This window comes from Vespa mandarinia, chromosome 9, assembly GCF_050613455.1.
Source record: "Vespa mandarinia isolate Hongniang chromosome 9, ASM5061345v1, whole genome shotgun sequence".
NCBI classification, from domain to species: Eukaryota; Metazoa; Arthropoda; class Insecta; order Hymenoptera; family Vespidae; genus Vespa; species Vespa mandarinia.
The window spans coordinates 8419062-8432834 of NC_140818.1; the positions used below are offsets into that span (position 1 = coordinate 8419062).

The window sequence follows — 13773 nt, forward strand, 5'->3', positions numbered from 1 at the left end:
GAAAAAGCTTAAGTCTTTTCATTAAGACTGCGATGCATTTAACAGCATCTGTTGTAATTCTTTATTCTGTAAATGGTGGACTTATCTGTGCTGGTCACAAATGACACACATGTTAATATTGGATATATAAAATCTTGTCTCTAAAAATAATATAATTTTATTATATCACATACTTACATAAAAAAAAATCATTCCATTTGTCTGATTAATGAATGCTGTTTTTGTCATTTTACATTAAACAAGACTTACATCATAATCCAAGTTTTTTGCTATATTATTGATCTTAGCTGCTTCTCGTTAATTATATATATATATATATATATGAAACAGTATTTCAAACAAATGAGATACATAAATTATTTCACGACTGTAAAATGAAACAGAACATATATACGTATAAAATATATGTACTATTGTTATATAAAAAATGTTACATATAAAAATACAGTACACATATTTTTTTTATCTAAAAAAAATTATGCTAAAGGATAATATAGCAGTTAATAAATATATTACTGCATATGAAAGTATGATAACAGCATTAAAAATAATTAAAAACAATTCTGAAATTATCAATAAAATTACAACATTGTTAAAAAGAAGTATTACATAGAAAAATGACATTTTAAAAATAACCTAGCTTTGTAAAAAATACTTCCAATCAATTTTCTTTAAACAAAGTAATCGCATATCTTTATATGCAATTAAAAGATACTACCTTATTGAAATAAAATTTATATAATTTTTTATTAAAGAATTAATTCTGTTCCAACTGAATAATTGATTATAATTGGTGACAATATTTTATTATCAGTTAACAACGTCTGCATGTAAAAAATAAGTACGCAAATTTGTTATTATTTATTTTTATAAATGAATACAGAATATTATTTAATTGAATCATTTTCTGGCTCAATGTCACTTTCGGAATTTTCTCCACTACCTATAAACATTTCTTCATTCATAGATAGTAACTTAGGAGGCATATTTAATCCAAATTGTATAACAGGATTTTGGAATTTTGTCGATGACAATGGTCTAAAATCATTACTATCTTCGTTATCTTCAATCGTTGATTCATTGTTGTCATTTGCATATTTAAAATTTTTTACGATATTATTTACATTTGACGTTTGTTTATGAAATATTTCAGTATTCGATGTATTTGTCGATTTTATAGGAAAAATTTCACTATCGTCGTAATTAATAGAATCATTATTACATAGCGATATAGAATTATTAAACAAAGAAGGCATTGGAGGTGGTATAGGTATTGAAGATTTTGAGTTATTACTCCCCAAATCATTTGCGCTATTTATTACGTATTTGTACATACGTTGAAGTGCTTTAGATTCTCTTTCTGACATAGTTTTATGCTTATCAATCAAAGCTTCTTTTAATTCACTCATAAAATTCTTTGCCAACAATTTATCTAACTTATATTCTTGTAATAAAATCTCTTGATCTTCTTCATACAAAGGTTTCAGATATTCTTCTTTAATATATTCTTCAAATACCTCATCAAGTATTTCTGGTTCTGTATCAATTATTACTGGCAAGTTTTCATTTACATTTTGTATTCTAGTATCTTGTTTTGTATAACTCGTTTTGGAATTTTTATATTTTATTTTTGTTATTAATAAACTACTAAATTCAGCAAAATTTCTAGCTACGTCTATTTGCTTATACACTTCATCCATTTTTTCCATCATTTTTTCTAACATCTCATTATTGGTTGAGGTATCATCAGTACAGGTATCAATATCATTAATCATTGATATTATACGATCATATGCCTGTTGAATCTTATTAGATGTCAAATTCAAATGTAAATAAAGGTCTTGCCATTTCGATGTAACTGTACCCCTAGAAATAAAAATGATTTATTAGTATGATATTAAATTTGATATTAGATTCAACATGAAAATTTATTTTAAACAATAACTTACTTAAAATTATATTGAACTGGTTCCACTTTACAATTATAATAAGAATTGATACACAGAGACAATTTATTCTTGTATATTATCAATTGTTTATTCAATTTATAAATAATATAAAATAGGTTTGCCTTGGAAATTTTATCACAAGTTAAAGACCATGTTTTAATATCATATGCAATAGCCAGTAAATATAATAGTTCCGATTGCATAAGAACATAAGTATAATATAATTGCTGTTCAAGAATATAAAATGTTTAATTAATATAAAAAGATATAGAATTTAAAGCCTTTTTATAATCACCTTCAATGTTCCATAATTAATTTCTCCACGTATTTTAAATGCATTATCTTCAAATATTGTTATTATAAATTGATTTAAAATATGTTTAGGATATTGTGCTGTCATAATAGAAATAATATGATGATAAATTTGACAAAGATCTTCCATGGATTTAATTAAATTTTCCATTATTGGTTGTAGGTATATTAATCTTTCTCCCATAAGATCACTAATCGGATAAGAATGAATCTACTTTTGATTTAAATATATATAATTAAATTAAAAAATATTATTTATAAAATATACTTACTGAAATGGTTGGTTTGCTTTTTTAGAATTAATTTTTATCTTGTAATTATGTTTCAAAATTTTTAATCCTTTATTACATAAATCATAAAATTCATTTTGTAATAATACTAATCGTTTTAATTCTTTATGTGCCTGTAAAGCTTTGTAGTTTCTATAACCAGTGAAATATAATATACAGAATGTTATTATAACATTTGAAACTTTTTTGTCTTTACAGAACATTAAATACGTAAAAGAAGATATTATTGTACCATTAACAAGTAAATTCCTTAACATTTTTCTGTAATAAATATATATAAGTCTCTATCAACATAATGAAGCAATATATATGTAAGCATATTTATAATAGAAAGTAAAACCATACTTCCATGGTGTAGAAGGAAAATATTTCTGTGTATAACTATTAATTGCACATGCATGATCGTCTAAAAGTGTTTTGGCACTTAAAATAATGTGCAATTGTTCTTTGGATATACTACTGCCCTGTTATGAAATAATTTTATGAAACTTATATTGATTTTTATACATCAATAAATAAATATACCTGTGTTATCCAAGATTTAAAATCCAATATATATTTATAGATGTTTCTACCTATATCATTGATAATATTAGCATTCTAAAAAAAGATATTTAAAATACTTTATTTATGTTGAAAACATAAAAACAAGTCAAAATACATAACATTAAAATGGAATACCATATAGATAGATTTCTTTTGTGACGCCAGTTGAGGTTTAGGAACTATTGCAGTTTCAAAATCTGCATATCCCAGTGCAGATAAATGTTTATATAGTTCACTACCCTAAAAATTATAAAACATAATGATAATAATCATTTAAATGTGAACACAGAAAATCATTTCTCTTCTTATTAAATACCTCAAATATAACTTCTTCATCTTCTTCAATATCGTTGTATTGACTTAACATAGTCGTGTTTTTTGATAATTATTAAATATTTACAATTAAAAATGTTTCACATTAAATATTAATGTTTTTTATGAATCATAGAAATATATTAAATTTTCACAATAAATATTAAATATAAAAAATTGCTTAAATATACAAAATATTATTCAATTCTTCTCTAAATATTGTCACTTCTTATTAATTACAAACAAAAAAAAATAGAACTTATTTACTTTATCATCTAATATAGGTTATACTTGTACATGATATAAAAAAAACCATAAATGATGGTATTTTCGGCCATCATAGTTAAGATGGAATTGTGCATCTTACAGTATATTTCTCGAAATATCGTATAATTTACTATTTAAACAATATTACCTTGATTATTAATCATTATGTCAGTATATTAATATGCGAAACGCAATCAAACAAAAAGTAATTAACTCGTTCAATATATTAAACTAAATATTCATTAATCGGTATATTTACTTGTATACAAGGTTTGTACTCATTGAGTTCGTTTAAAATATCTGCACACGATTAATAGTTTTTGTTTAGTATTAGTTACATAACAGTTTATTATTGTCTCCTTATTTTCTCTTATAATTATCTAGGGTACATTCAGGTTAAAAAAATAGGATGTTGCATTAAGTATGTCATTAAGTTTTTGTAAGATAAATAGCTGTGATGGATGATGTAGATACTACAGTATTTTATGATGATGAAAATGACTTCATTGGATTTGGTTATTATCATGGTCAAGAATATGATTATGAATACGAAGATGCTGAAGGAGAAACATTTTCCGAACTCTATCAATATTGTCTTGTACCTACACTCTATGATACAGGATTTTATATGTTGCCACTGTTTCTTGCAATGTTTATCTTTCGATTTGTATCTCAAATGCGTAAGGATTTCCTTTATTTTATCTATATTGTTACACTCATATATTTTCATGATATTATTTAATGTTGCAGAATCTATTTCTGATAGATTATTTCATGGATTTTCACTGATTATTGGAATATGTATTATTCAGCATTATGCGCAAGAATGTTTATTTTTATTAGTATTATTTGTTATACTTTCTTACATTACCTTACATATACCAAAGAAGTATTATAAAGACATAGGAGTCTTCTTGCCATCACTTTTTATAATTGCACATTGGTATATATTATTTTTACTGTTAAGATTAGATTAAAATTATCTATAATTAATTTCATGGATATAATTTATGTTCATTTATACCTCTGGATAATTATAATTTGAATTATGATTTTATTTTATAGTGAATTTTATATGAAACCGATAATCTGGCATAAAGTACGTAGTATAATTATGACCATGGCAATGAAAACTATTAGTGTTGCTGCAGATAGCATTGAATCTAACAACATACCAGATTTTTACAGTTATATGGGATATATGTTTTGTGCAGCTACTTCGTTCTTTGGTCCATGGGTTCCATTAAAAGATTATTTGGCCTTACGCCGGCCAAGTCAGCAAGTATAGTTATTAATATTTTATTAGTCAATTCATTAATTTTGTTTACATTATTTTATACTTTAATATGATTTTTATATTATAGGGAAAATGGTGGTTATTAATTGTAATTGGATATACTCTTCATTCATTCCTTTTTCTAAGTATGTCAAACTGTTGGATACAATGGATATTTTCAGACAATTCATGGAAGTTAGTATCAAAATACAAAACATTCTTTTCTTTGTTATCATGTCTCATAATACATAAATTGCTTAAAACATATATGTATATTTTTTTTTTAATAAAGGTTTATTATATTTTAGGTGGCTAATAGCTTATAAAGATGCATTATCTTTCAGAACATCCCATTATTTTATCTCATACATGGCATCAGCCATATTATTTTTAGGAGGATATCCATACTCATTAATATCTATTGTTAAACCATTAGAAATTGAACTACCACGTTCACTCGTTCAAGTTGTTGTATATTGGAATATTCCAATGCATTTTTGGTTAAAAAAATGTATGTTAGAAAAAATAACATTTATTATTTTAATGATGATTAATTTGCTTATTTCTTTTAGATATATTCCGTCCAAGTCTCAAGTATTTAGGAAAATTTGGAGCTGTAACTATTACTTATCTAACAAGTTCTCTTCTACATGGATTAAATTTTCAATTGGGAGCAGTATTATTGAGTCTTGGTTTATATACGTACGTAGAGCATCAACTTAGAATGATGCTTGCTAATATTTTTGACGCATGTATTGGGTCAAAAGAATGTATCCAAAATAAGTGTACTCACTTATACAACTCTTATAATTGTTGGGTTATTTTAACAAACATAATGTTTACGGTATTAACAATGTTTCATTTAGCTTATTTGGGTCTTATGTTTGATACTTCAGAGTTACAAGAAACAGGATATAGTTATATTCATACTATTGAAAAATGGTCTCAGCTTGGATTTGCCAGCCATTGGGTAGCATTGGCTACATATTGTATATATTTTTTAATACGATAAACACTAATATATCTTATATATTCTCATATGTTTAAAACATTTTATACACAATAATAATTTTTTATAACAATTCTAATAAAATTTTTAGAAAAAAGAATTCTTTTTATATTTTGTTTTTTTAAACATCGAAACAAATTTACATTTGTTCGATATATGTTAATAAATAAATAAATAAATAAATAAATAAATAAATATATATATATGTGTATATATATATAAATGGAAACGCGATATTTGACAAACGAATATCGAAACAAAGAGAAATAAAGTAGCGTACGTCATAAATCTCAAAACTTATTAGGAAAATGTTCGATATTTTATATAAATTTCTTGTAACATAAGTGTAAGTACCTTTTCACAGCAAGTTAAGTATTTGTATCGATAACAGTTGTCTATGTGTTGAAATGTTCGAAATTAAAGGCTACAAGATACCAAGCTTCTAATAGTAAGAACATTTAAATATATTTATTAGTCATAATAATTCTGTCATTATATTATTCATTATTCTTCTTGGGAAAATATTATATTTTTATGATCTTTATTTTATCGAAGAGTTTCTTAAAGAAATATAATCACGTATATGTTTACATAAAACTATAAGAATAAAGGTTATGTTTTATTTATTCTAATATATCGTTAAAAGATATATTTATTAATGATTAATAAATTTAAAAATTTTCATACAAATTATTTAATTTTAATAAACAAGAATAATCAATATTTTATTAATAAAAAGACTTAATTTTCTAGTAAATCTTATCAAGATCAAAGCAATTTTACTAGATTATAAAAAATTGTCCAACAATGAGAAAAAAACTTAGGTTCAATAAATGCATTAATTAAATTTACGTATAAATTTTATATGTTAATTTTTTAAATGAATAATTTAAGTAATTTGATTATACATCTTTTTATCTATTTTACTAATTTTTCATGAATGTATGGCAACATTTCTAGTAACATTAAAATCAAAGTTATATCAGTTGGACTTTGACATTTTATGTAAACATTACTTGTACGAGTCGAAATATTGTTTAATTTGAAGTAAATGTATTTTAAAGAAATATAAAAAACAATAAATAAATAACAATAATAATTTTATAAAATCCTTAGTAAAAATATAATTTAAATGTATTAAATATATTTTGCGATTTATTAAAGGCAATAACATAACAAAATATTGTTATTAAAAATGTGTTAATAAAAAAGAAAATTAATATCTCAAATATACATAGGTTCAATAGTTTATCATTAACAATGGAATGTATGGAAAAAAGTCATCAAATTAATGTAATGAAATCAAAATGTGACAATAAAATTGACATTAACGAAGAAAAAAAGTTAGTTAATACCAACTTGAGTGTATTACATAGTACAAAAATGGATACTACACCTTATCAAGATGATACAGAAAAGAAAATTATACTTCTTAAGCATTTACTAGAAAAGGATCCAAAAGCTGCAGATTTAAAGTGGTCTCTCTTTATATCAGCATGTAATACATATCGTTATGATACTTGTTTAAGACCATTTCCACCTATGTATATAAAAAATGAATGCAAGGATATAGAAGCTTTGGTATAATATCTAAAAATAATTTTTATGTATTCTGACATTAATATAGATCCATAAATTTATATGTTGATAATATTCTTCTTAATTATATGTGTTAATTTTAGAGAAAAACTGTAGAACTGATACCTCCATTGGCAGTAATATTTAGAGAACTTCATGAGCCAAATGTATATGCTAATTATGGACCAGCTATAGACTTGTTACATTGGGTGTTAATAAGATTGAGAGATCCTTATATTAAAAGTATAAATAAGGAAAATGTAAGTATCAATATGTATTATAAAAGCTAATGTAATATTTAAAAATTGCATGTAATAATAATACTGATAAAGTTTATTATTACAGTATAATTCTGTATTAAGGAAACTACCTTCTGAAATGCAAGTTGCTACACCAAATTTAATATTTCAAATAGCAAGTGCAAAGCAATCAGCCGCAGAAGAAAAGTGGAAATATAATGGGCAAGGCTATTCTACATTATATGCATATCACGGGAGTCGTTTAGAAAATTTTCATTCTATTCTACATTATGGTTTACAACAGAACATGTGTAAGGTAAAATTAATAATAATAATAATAATAATATTTTAATTGTTTACAATAATTTATATAGCTTCTATAATACATAATATTTTCGTAGAACTTTTATTTTTTAATATATAATTTTGCTGTATTTTAGAAATCGCTTTTTGGAAAAGGAATATATCTTTCAAGTGAATTAGGAGTAAGTTTACCATATAGTCCAGTAGGCTATGGATGGGGTGGCAGTGTTCTTGGTAGTGAATTGAGTTGTGTAGCTCTTTGTGAATTTATTAATCACCCTACTATAAAAAAACATAATTCAGGAGTTAGAATACAAAATACGTTATCTGAATCAGTTCCAGATAAATATTATTTAGTTACCAACAGTGATTTAGTAAGGATTCGTTATCTTCTTGTTTATAGTCAAGAAGTTCATCCAACGAGGTAACATTTATTTGATAATCTTTATAAATATTTTGTATCATGAAAGGTAATAGATTTTAATTTATTATGTGTCTTATATTTTAGGAGTAATGAAAGTTCTGGATTATTGGACTGGTTTAGACAGCATAAATTATTAACTTTTATGCTTGGATATGTCATATTATTAGCTTCAGTTGGATTGACACATAATAAGCAAGTAGAAAAGTATTATAGATTGTTTGTCCAAAAAACTGGACTTAACTAAAGCAAGAGGAAAACTTTAATAAAATTTAACAATCTGAAATAATCTGCATAAATACTGCATTATTACTTATAAATAATTCTGGTGTTTTTTGGGCATAAAAAAATACCTTTTAATTTACACTTTTTATATAGAAAAGATTTCTATCAACAATTATTACTTATACTCTATATTACATAAACTAATATATAAAAATATTTGATATATAAAAAAAAATAATATTGTGTGTACATAATGTAAAATTAATGCATTATTTAACTAACTTAAGACAAATATTTTTATTGCCAAATCATATAGTGATTGCATTTATGTGCTGCTACAGTTTATATTTTTATATATCAACAGTAGTTAGTATCTGGAAAGTATTATAGGAAAATTTTCAGTAACTAAATAATCGTCTTCAAATATAATAATAAGATTTACTTCAAATTCTGAAATCAAATAAAATGCAATATTAAAAAATCAGTTAAATTAATATTAAAGAAGACTTCCGTTTCCTTCAAACTTTTTTATCATAAAAAATTTCTTACCAACTTTGAAGTTACTTGTGCTTAAAGTGGGACAAGTAAATAATCTTGGAAATATCATATAAATAGGTATGGGTAAATTCGTACATACATTTCCTTCTCCTATCTGTATATTCTGTATTTCTGTTGCTGTAAAATATATTATATTTGAAAACAATTTCATAAAGTTTACTTATCGATATTTATATGTGATATAAGTGATTGATTTACCATCTCTCGAATATCCTTCTGCACAGCCACATGTTTCTACTCTTACCAACTGCAATTCAATTGATTTTATAACAGCTTCACAATGTTCAATTACTACCTTAAATACATAATTTATTATTTTACAAAAGTTAAATTAGAAGAAATAATAATAAATTTCGGTTAATACTTTTACCTCGCCTTTAAGAGGTTCTGAAATCTTACAATACAATGAATCTAATCTTCCTGAAATATAAAATCTTGGAACATTAACTTTATCTTTTGTATTTTGTAAAGACTCTGGTGTTATCTTAAAGAATACAATTTTACTATGCTCTTTATCGACTTTAATAGTGAATTTGTCTTCCACAATAAATTCCAATGACTTGCTTACATCCTTTGCAAGAAAGTTTCTTTTTATATCACAACGTATCAAATATTGTATATTCACAAAAACTCCATGATAAGTTTCATATAATGGTTTTTTCCCTCGTGGTTTTAATGGTAATTCGAAGGGTATTTCAAATGGTATTCTACTGCTTGGTATTTTGCCAGCAGGAGCAACATCTAAAGTATATTGTACTAATTGAATAGGCTGTAAATTAATTGTTCTATTTTCAATTATGATGTTAGGTAAAATAGTATTCAATATAAAATTAGGATCCGCAGAAGAATGAAGATAAGCATCAACTAACCTTTACAGAATTGTAGAAAGCTTCAAAGATACCAACATTTTTTGAACTTAATTGTAAATTAACTGAACCTTCCATTGTAAGGAATATACCATCGTGCTTTAAATCGGAATTTGTTTGTAATAATATAAGACCAGTGACAACCTCCTAAAACATAACCCCAATTTTATTGTCTGTTATCATAAATTGCAAATAAATAAATAAAACGAACCCCTTCATGATATATTTTACTGGCACGTTTTAATTTAATGTCTATATTAACAGACATGTTAAACAATTATATTTTTCCTTTATATATATCAAAATATGTAATACTACGACGTTCGCATGATTGACAGACAACCAACTAGATATAGATGACATATTGGAACATATAAAACATAATTGTTTATACGTCACATTTTTCAATATTTTTTCTAAATATTATTTCTCTTTAATTAAATTAAATAATAAATTAAATAATTTATAAACAAGATACATATATAATAATATACAGTGCGAGATATTTAAAAAAATTCAGACGAAAAATGATCGATTCCATTATTTTTTTAATATTAAAGAAAATATCCAACATTTTACGGACCATTTTATATAAATTGAAAATAATATAAAAATCTTTTATTGCGAGTATATAAATAAAAATATACCTGAATTTAACACGTTAAAATAAGTTTGTTTAATTAAAATGAGATTTAAATATTCCCTCGTAAAATTGGAATACCAATCAAAAAATGATTTTTTCGCGCCATTTGTAGATCGTACGTAGCCATCTATCGAGGGTGAATTTCCGGTCTAGCAGCTAAACAAATTCAAACCGCTGAGGTCGTTATTACGAGAGGTGAACGTTGTTTGGCAAGCATCTAAGAGATAAAGATTATTTTAAAGGAATTATATTTTTGTATTAAGGAAGATTATATTTTATTAGAGTTGACGATGGCGCTAAGAAATCGACCAGTGCTTATGGTGAGTAAATAATATTTTTCTAAAAAAACATTAGAAAATACATTGAAAATTTACATTCGTTAGAATATCTAATGAGGGGAGGTCAGCATGATAGGGTAACGGTCCCTGTGCCTGACATCTTTAAATGCCCTATTATAATTTTAAAGGCTTTAAAAAATAGTAACATTATCTTGCGCACGTGTTTTTTCTTTTTAACAAATTGTTCTATAAGCTTTAAAAATGACCAATTTTACGAAAAGATTTACTTTTTTGTTTAAGTTATTACACGGAAATATTTTTCATTTAAATTGTTCCTTCAACTGGTTTCTTTTAATTTTTTTCTTATCTTAATTTTGATAGAAATATTCATAAATATGCATTTCGCTTTTCTTTTTAACGATAATCTAATAATATTATGTTTATTTTTACCATAGTCATAAGATTTTGTTTTAAAAGTAGATTTTTTTTTATAATGTATTATGAATTTTTTTATTATATTATTAATAATATTAATATTGTTAATTATATTAATATAATAAATATATTAATATTATTAATATTTTTTTATTTATTGTTTATATTTAGTATTTTTTTACTTATTGTATTAGATTTTGTGTGTGTGTGTGTGTGTATGTGTGTGTGTGTGTATGTGTGTGTGATATATAATAATAATAAATATAGCATATACATATATCCTTAAAAAAATTTATTTATTTATATATGTATTATTTAATTATACATGAAATCTTTCAATATCTATTCAATTTATTATTTATAATTATTTTTATATCTTAGTTTATGTGATTATTAATTAAAAAAAAGAAATGATTACAGAATAATGTTAATAAAGAAAATGTTATAAATTCGAAGTCATCTATTGCCGCAAGAACAGTAACAACTAAAAGAGCTGTATTTGGAGAATTAGGAAATAAAGTAAATACACAAAGAGGAGCAGAACCTATTGAAAGAAGTAGTTTATTGTTAAAGGAAAAAAAACAAATAATTTGTAAGAAGAATGACGTTAAACAAATTGAAAAAGTTATAGAAAAAGTTAAAGAAAAGCCTGCAAAAGTACAAGAAAAGCCACAAGTGCAATTAATTAAACCCATACCAAAAGTTCAAGTTTCTATAGAAACAAATTCATTACTATCAGCACCTACGATATCTACAACAAAAGAAAAAGAATCATTTTCGTCTGATCTTATGACTGTTGAAGATATAGATGAAACGGATAAGGAAAATCCAATTCTGGTTTCTATGTATTGTAATGATATATATGAATATTTAAGAAGTTTAGAAAAAAGATTTCCTATTAAAAAGGATTATTTAACTGGACAAGAAGTCACTGCCAAGATGAGAAGTGTTCTTATAGATTGGCTTATTGAAGTACATCAACAATTTCATCTTATGCAAGAAACATTATATCTTACTATTGCTATAATCGATAGATTTCTTCAGGTTTGTTTTTAAATGAAATATAACTATTAAAATTTTTTCTTTGTTTTCAATAATTAATATGCTATAAATTTTTTATAACAGTCATACAAGACTATAGATAGGAAAAGATTACAACTGGTAGGTGTAACAGCAATGTTTATAGCGAGTAAATATGAAGAAATGTATTCACCAGATGTAAGCGATTTTGTGTATATAACTGATAATGCATACACAAAATTAGAAATTTTGCAAATGGAACTGCTCATTTTAAGAACTCTTGACTTTTCATTTGGACGACCATTACCACTTCATTTTTTAAGAAGATATAGTAAAGCTGGAAAGGTAATAATAATGTAATATCCGTTACTATATGACCTGAAGTCATTTCATTTTAATGGCATATTTAATATTTTGTATTGGCTAAAGGCACTTCCCATACATCATACAATGGCCAAATACTTTTTGGAACAGAGTTTAGTACATTATGAAATGTGTCATTATTCACCAAGTTTAATAGCAGCAGCAGCCATATATTTGGCATTTGTGTAAGTATTTTATGTCTGAAAATATTTATTACATGTCTTTTTTATCAAAGATGTAAGTATTTATGTGTAATGTATTTTTGATAGAATCCTTGGTAATAATGAAGAAAATGAAAATAAGAAAATTTGGACAAACACTTTAGAATATTATAGTAATTATACTAAGGAAGATATATTACCTGTTGTGAAGGATATTGCTGTTATTATAACAAATGCAGATAAAAGTAAATATCAAGCTGTGAGAAAGAAATATGTAAATGCCAAATATATGAAGATTAGTATTCGTCCAGAACTTAAATCCCCAACTATAGTTGCCATGGCAATAGAAGACAAATAAACTTAATCCCTTCACTAATATCATTAACAATAAAAATTGCAGAAAGAAATTCTTTATCTATAATGTCATCAAACCTATTAATTATGATATTCCATCTAGTATTATGGTTATACAAGGACTGTATCATCTTAAATGTAAACTAAATTATAAATAGGTAATGAAAAATCTTATTTGTCTATTAGACATTTAACACACGGATTGTTTATAGAAGCTTGCAGCCTCGTTTATACAAGGGTGTGTTATATGTATTTAGGAGAATTATATACCATAATTTTTTAGTATAAATATAGAATAGCATGAGAATGTAGTAAAGAGGGAATATATTTTGGACTGTTATAATAATATTAGATATAACATGGAAAAT

General features: G+C 24.5%; 5 protein-coding genes across 10 annotated transcripts; 3 read left to right on the top strand and 2 right to left on the bottom strand.

Annotated features, from left to right (window-relative positions):
- Positions 1-500: 500 nt before the first annotated feature.
- Positions 501-4142, bottom strand: LOC118439895 (uncharacterized). Of its 3 annotated transcripts, XM_035862152.2 has the most exons (9): positions 3825-4142; positions 3414-3456; positions 3233-3337; positions 3077-3151; positions 2897-3015; positions 2534-2812; positions 2245-2452; positions 1950-2176; positions 501-1866 (listed from the first exon to the last, which is right to left on the bottom strand). In XM_035862152.2, the coding sequence occupies exons 3-9, from the start codon at positions 3233-3235 to the stop codon at positions 888-890; spliced, it is 1890 nt and encodes a 629-aa protein (XP_035718045.2). In that variant the 5' UTR covers positions 3236-3337; positions 3414-3456; positions 3825-4142; the 3' UTR covers positions 501-887. The 3 variants fall into 3 exon arrangements, with proteins under 3 accessions (XP_035718045.2, XP_035718046.2, XP_035718043.2); XM_035862153.2 differs by lacking the exon at positions 3414-3456; XM_035862150.2 differs by lacking the exon at positions 3825-4142 and having other exon boundaries at positions 502-1866; positions 3414-3682.
- On the top strand, positions 3807-6042 carry por (Protein-serine O-palmitoleoyltransferase por). Its single transcript, XM_035862154.2, has 7 exons — positions 3807-3946; positions 4061-4356; positions 4427-4619; positions 4742-4958; positions 5041-5147; positions 5261-5463; positions 5525-6042. The coding sequence occupies exons 2-7, from the start codon at positions 4134-4136 to the stop codon at positions 5962-5964; spliced, it is 1383 nt and encodes a 460-aa protein (XP_035718047.2). The 5' UTR covers positions 3807-3946; positions 4061-4133; the 3' UTR covers positions 5965-6042.
- A 141-nt stretch (positions 6043-6183) lies between these two features.
- LOC118439948 (protein mono-ADP-ribosyltransferase PARP16-like) lies at positions 6184-9454 on the top strand. Of its 2 annotated transcripts, none has more exons than XM_085659504.1 (6): positions 6184-6307; positions 7200-7542; positions 7644-7799; positions 7885-8094; positions 8219-8505; positions 8590-9454. In XM_085659504.1, exons 2-6 carry the CDS (start codon positions 7222-7224, stop codon positions 8747-8749), a joined length of 1134 nt encoding a protein of 377 aa, XP_085515630.1. In that variant the 5' UTR covers positions 6184-6307; positions 7200-7221; the 3' UTR covers positions 8750-9454. The 2 variants fall into 2 exon arrangements, with proteins under 2 accessions (XP_085515630.1, XP_035718132.2); XM_035862239.2 differs by having other exon boundaries at positions 6209-6409.
- On the bottom strand, positions 8961-10529 carry LOC118439947 (vacuolar protein sorting-associated protein 26C). 2 transcript variants are annotated; one of them, XM_085659505.1, is made up of 6 exons: positions 10363-10529; positions 10155-10298; positions 9656-10054; positions 9484-9532; positions 9277-9402; positions 8961-9177 (listed from the first exon to the last, which is right to left on the bottom strand). In XM_085659505.1, exons 1-6 carry the CDS (start codon positions 10417-10419, stop codon positions 9095-9097), a joined length of 858 nt encoding a protein of 285 aa, XP_085515631.1. In that variant the 5' UTR covers positions 10420-10529; the 3' UTR covers positions 8961-9094. The 2 variants fall into 2 exon arrangements, with proteins under 2 accessions (XP_085515631.1, XP_035718131.1); XM_035862238.2 differs by having other exon boundaries at positions 9484-9580; positions 10363-10527.
- A 404-nt stretch (positions 10530-10933) lies between these two features.
- Positions 10934-13409, top strand: LOC146872786 (G2/mitotic-specific cyclin-B). 2 transcript variants are annotated; one of them, XM_085659503.1, is made up of 5 exons: positions 10934-11114; positions 11964-12551; positions 12633-12872; positions 12957-13075; positions 13160-13409. In XM_085659503.1, exons 1-5 carry the CDS (start codon positions 11085-11087, stop codon positions 13407-13409), a joined length of 1227 nt encoding a protein of 408 aa, XP_085515629.1. In that variant the 5' UTR covers positions 10934-11084. The 2 variants fall into 2 exon arrangements, with proteins under 2 accessions (XP_085515629.1, XP_085515628.1); XM_085659502.1 differs by having other exon boundaries at positions 10936-11114; positions 11928-12551.
- The last annotated feature ends 364 nt before the right edge of the window (positions 13410-13773 follow it).

Bases quoted from the DNA above. Each gene is read 5' to 3' on its own strand.
- LOC146872786 (XM_085659502.1), top strand. From the start codon at position 11,085: ATGGCGCTAAGAAATCGACCAGTGCTTATG. The intron at 11,115-11,927 runs GTGAGTAAATAA...AAATGATTACAG, and splicing joins GAAATCGACCAGTGCTTATG to AATAATGTTAATAAAGAAAA. The intron at 13,076-13,159 runs GTAAGTATTTTA...TATTTTTGATAG, and splicing joins GCCATATATTTGGCATTTGT to AATCCTTGGTAATAATGAAG.
- LOC118439895 (XM_035862150.2), bottom strand. From the start codon at position 3,464: ATGTTAAGTCAATACAACGATATTGAAGAAGATGAAGAAGTTATATTT. The intron at 2,813-2,896 runs GTATGGTTTTAC...TATTTATTACAG, and splicing joins TTTCCTTCTACACCATGGAA to AAAAATGTTAAGGAATTTAC. The intron at 1,867-1,949 runs GTAAGTTATTGT...TTTTATTTCTAG, and splicing joins CCAGTTCAATATAATTTTAA to GGGTACAGTTACATCGAAAT.
- por (XM_035862154.2), top strand. From the start codon at position 4,134: ATGGATGATGTAGATACTACAGTATTTTATGATGATGAAAATGACTTC. The intron at 4,620-4,741 runs GTATATATTATT...TTTATTTTATAG, and splicing joins CTTTTTATAATTGCACATTG to TGAATTTTATATGAAACCGA. The intron at 5,464-5,524 runs GTATGTTAGAAA...TATTTCTTTTAG, and splicing joins GCATTTTTGGTTAAAAAAAT to ATATATTCCGTCCAAGTCTC.
- LOC118439948 (XM_085659504.1), top strand. From the start codon at position 7,222: ATGGAATGTATGGAAAAAAGTCATCAAATTAATGTAATGAAATCAAAA. The intron at 7,543-7,643 runs GTATAATATCTA...TGTTAATTTTAG, and splicing joins GCAAGGATATAGAAGCTTTG to AGAAAAACTGTAGAACTGAT. The intron at 8,095-8,218 runs GTAAAATTAATA...GCTGTATTTTAG, and splicing joins TACAACAGAACATGTGTAAG to AAATCGCTTTTTGGAAAAGG.
- LOC118439947 (XM_035862238.2), bottom strand. From the start codon at position 10,419: ATGTCTGTTAATATAGACATTAAATTAAAACGTGCCAGTAAAATATAT. The intron at 10,299-10,362 runs GTTCGTTTTATT...GTTATGTTTTAG, and splicing joins GTAAAATATATCATGAAGGG to GAGGTTGTCACTGGTCTTAT. The intron at 9,581-9,655 runs GTAAAAGTATTA...TATGTATTTAAG, and splicing joins CAGAACCTCTTAAAGGCGAG to GTAGTAATTGAACATTGTGA.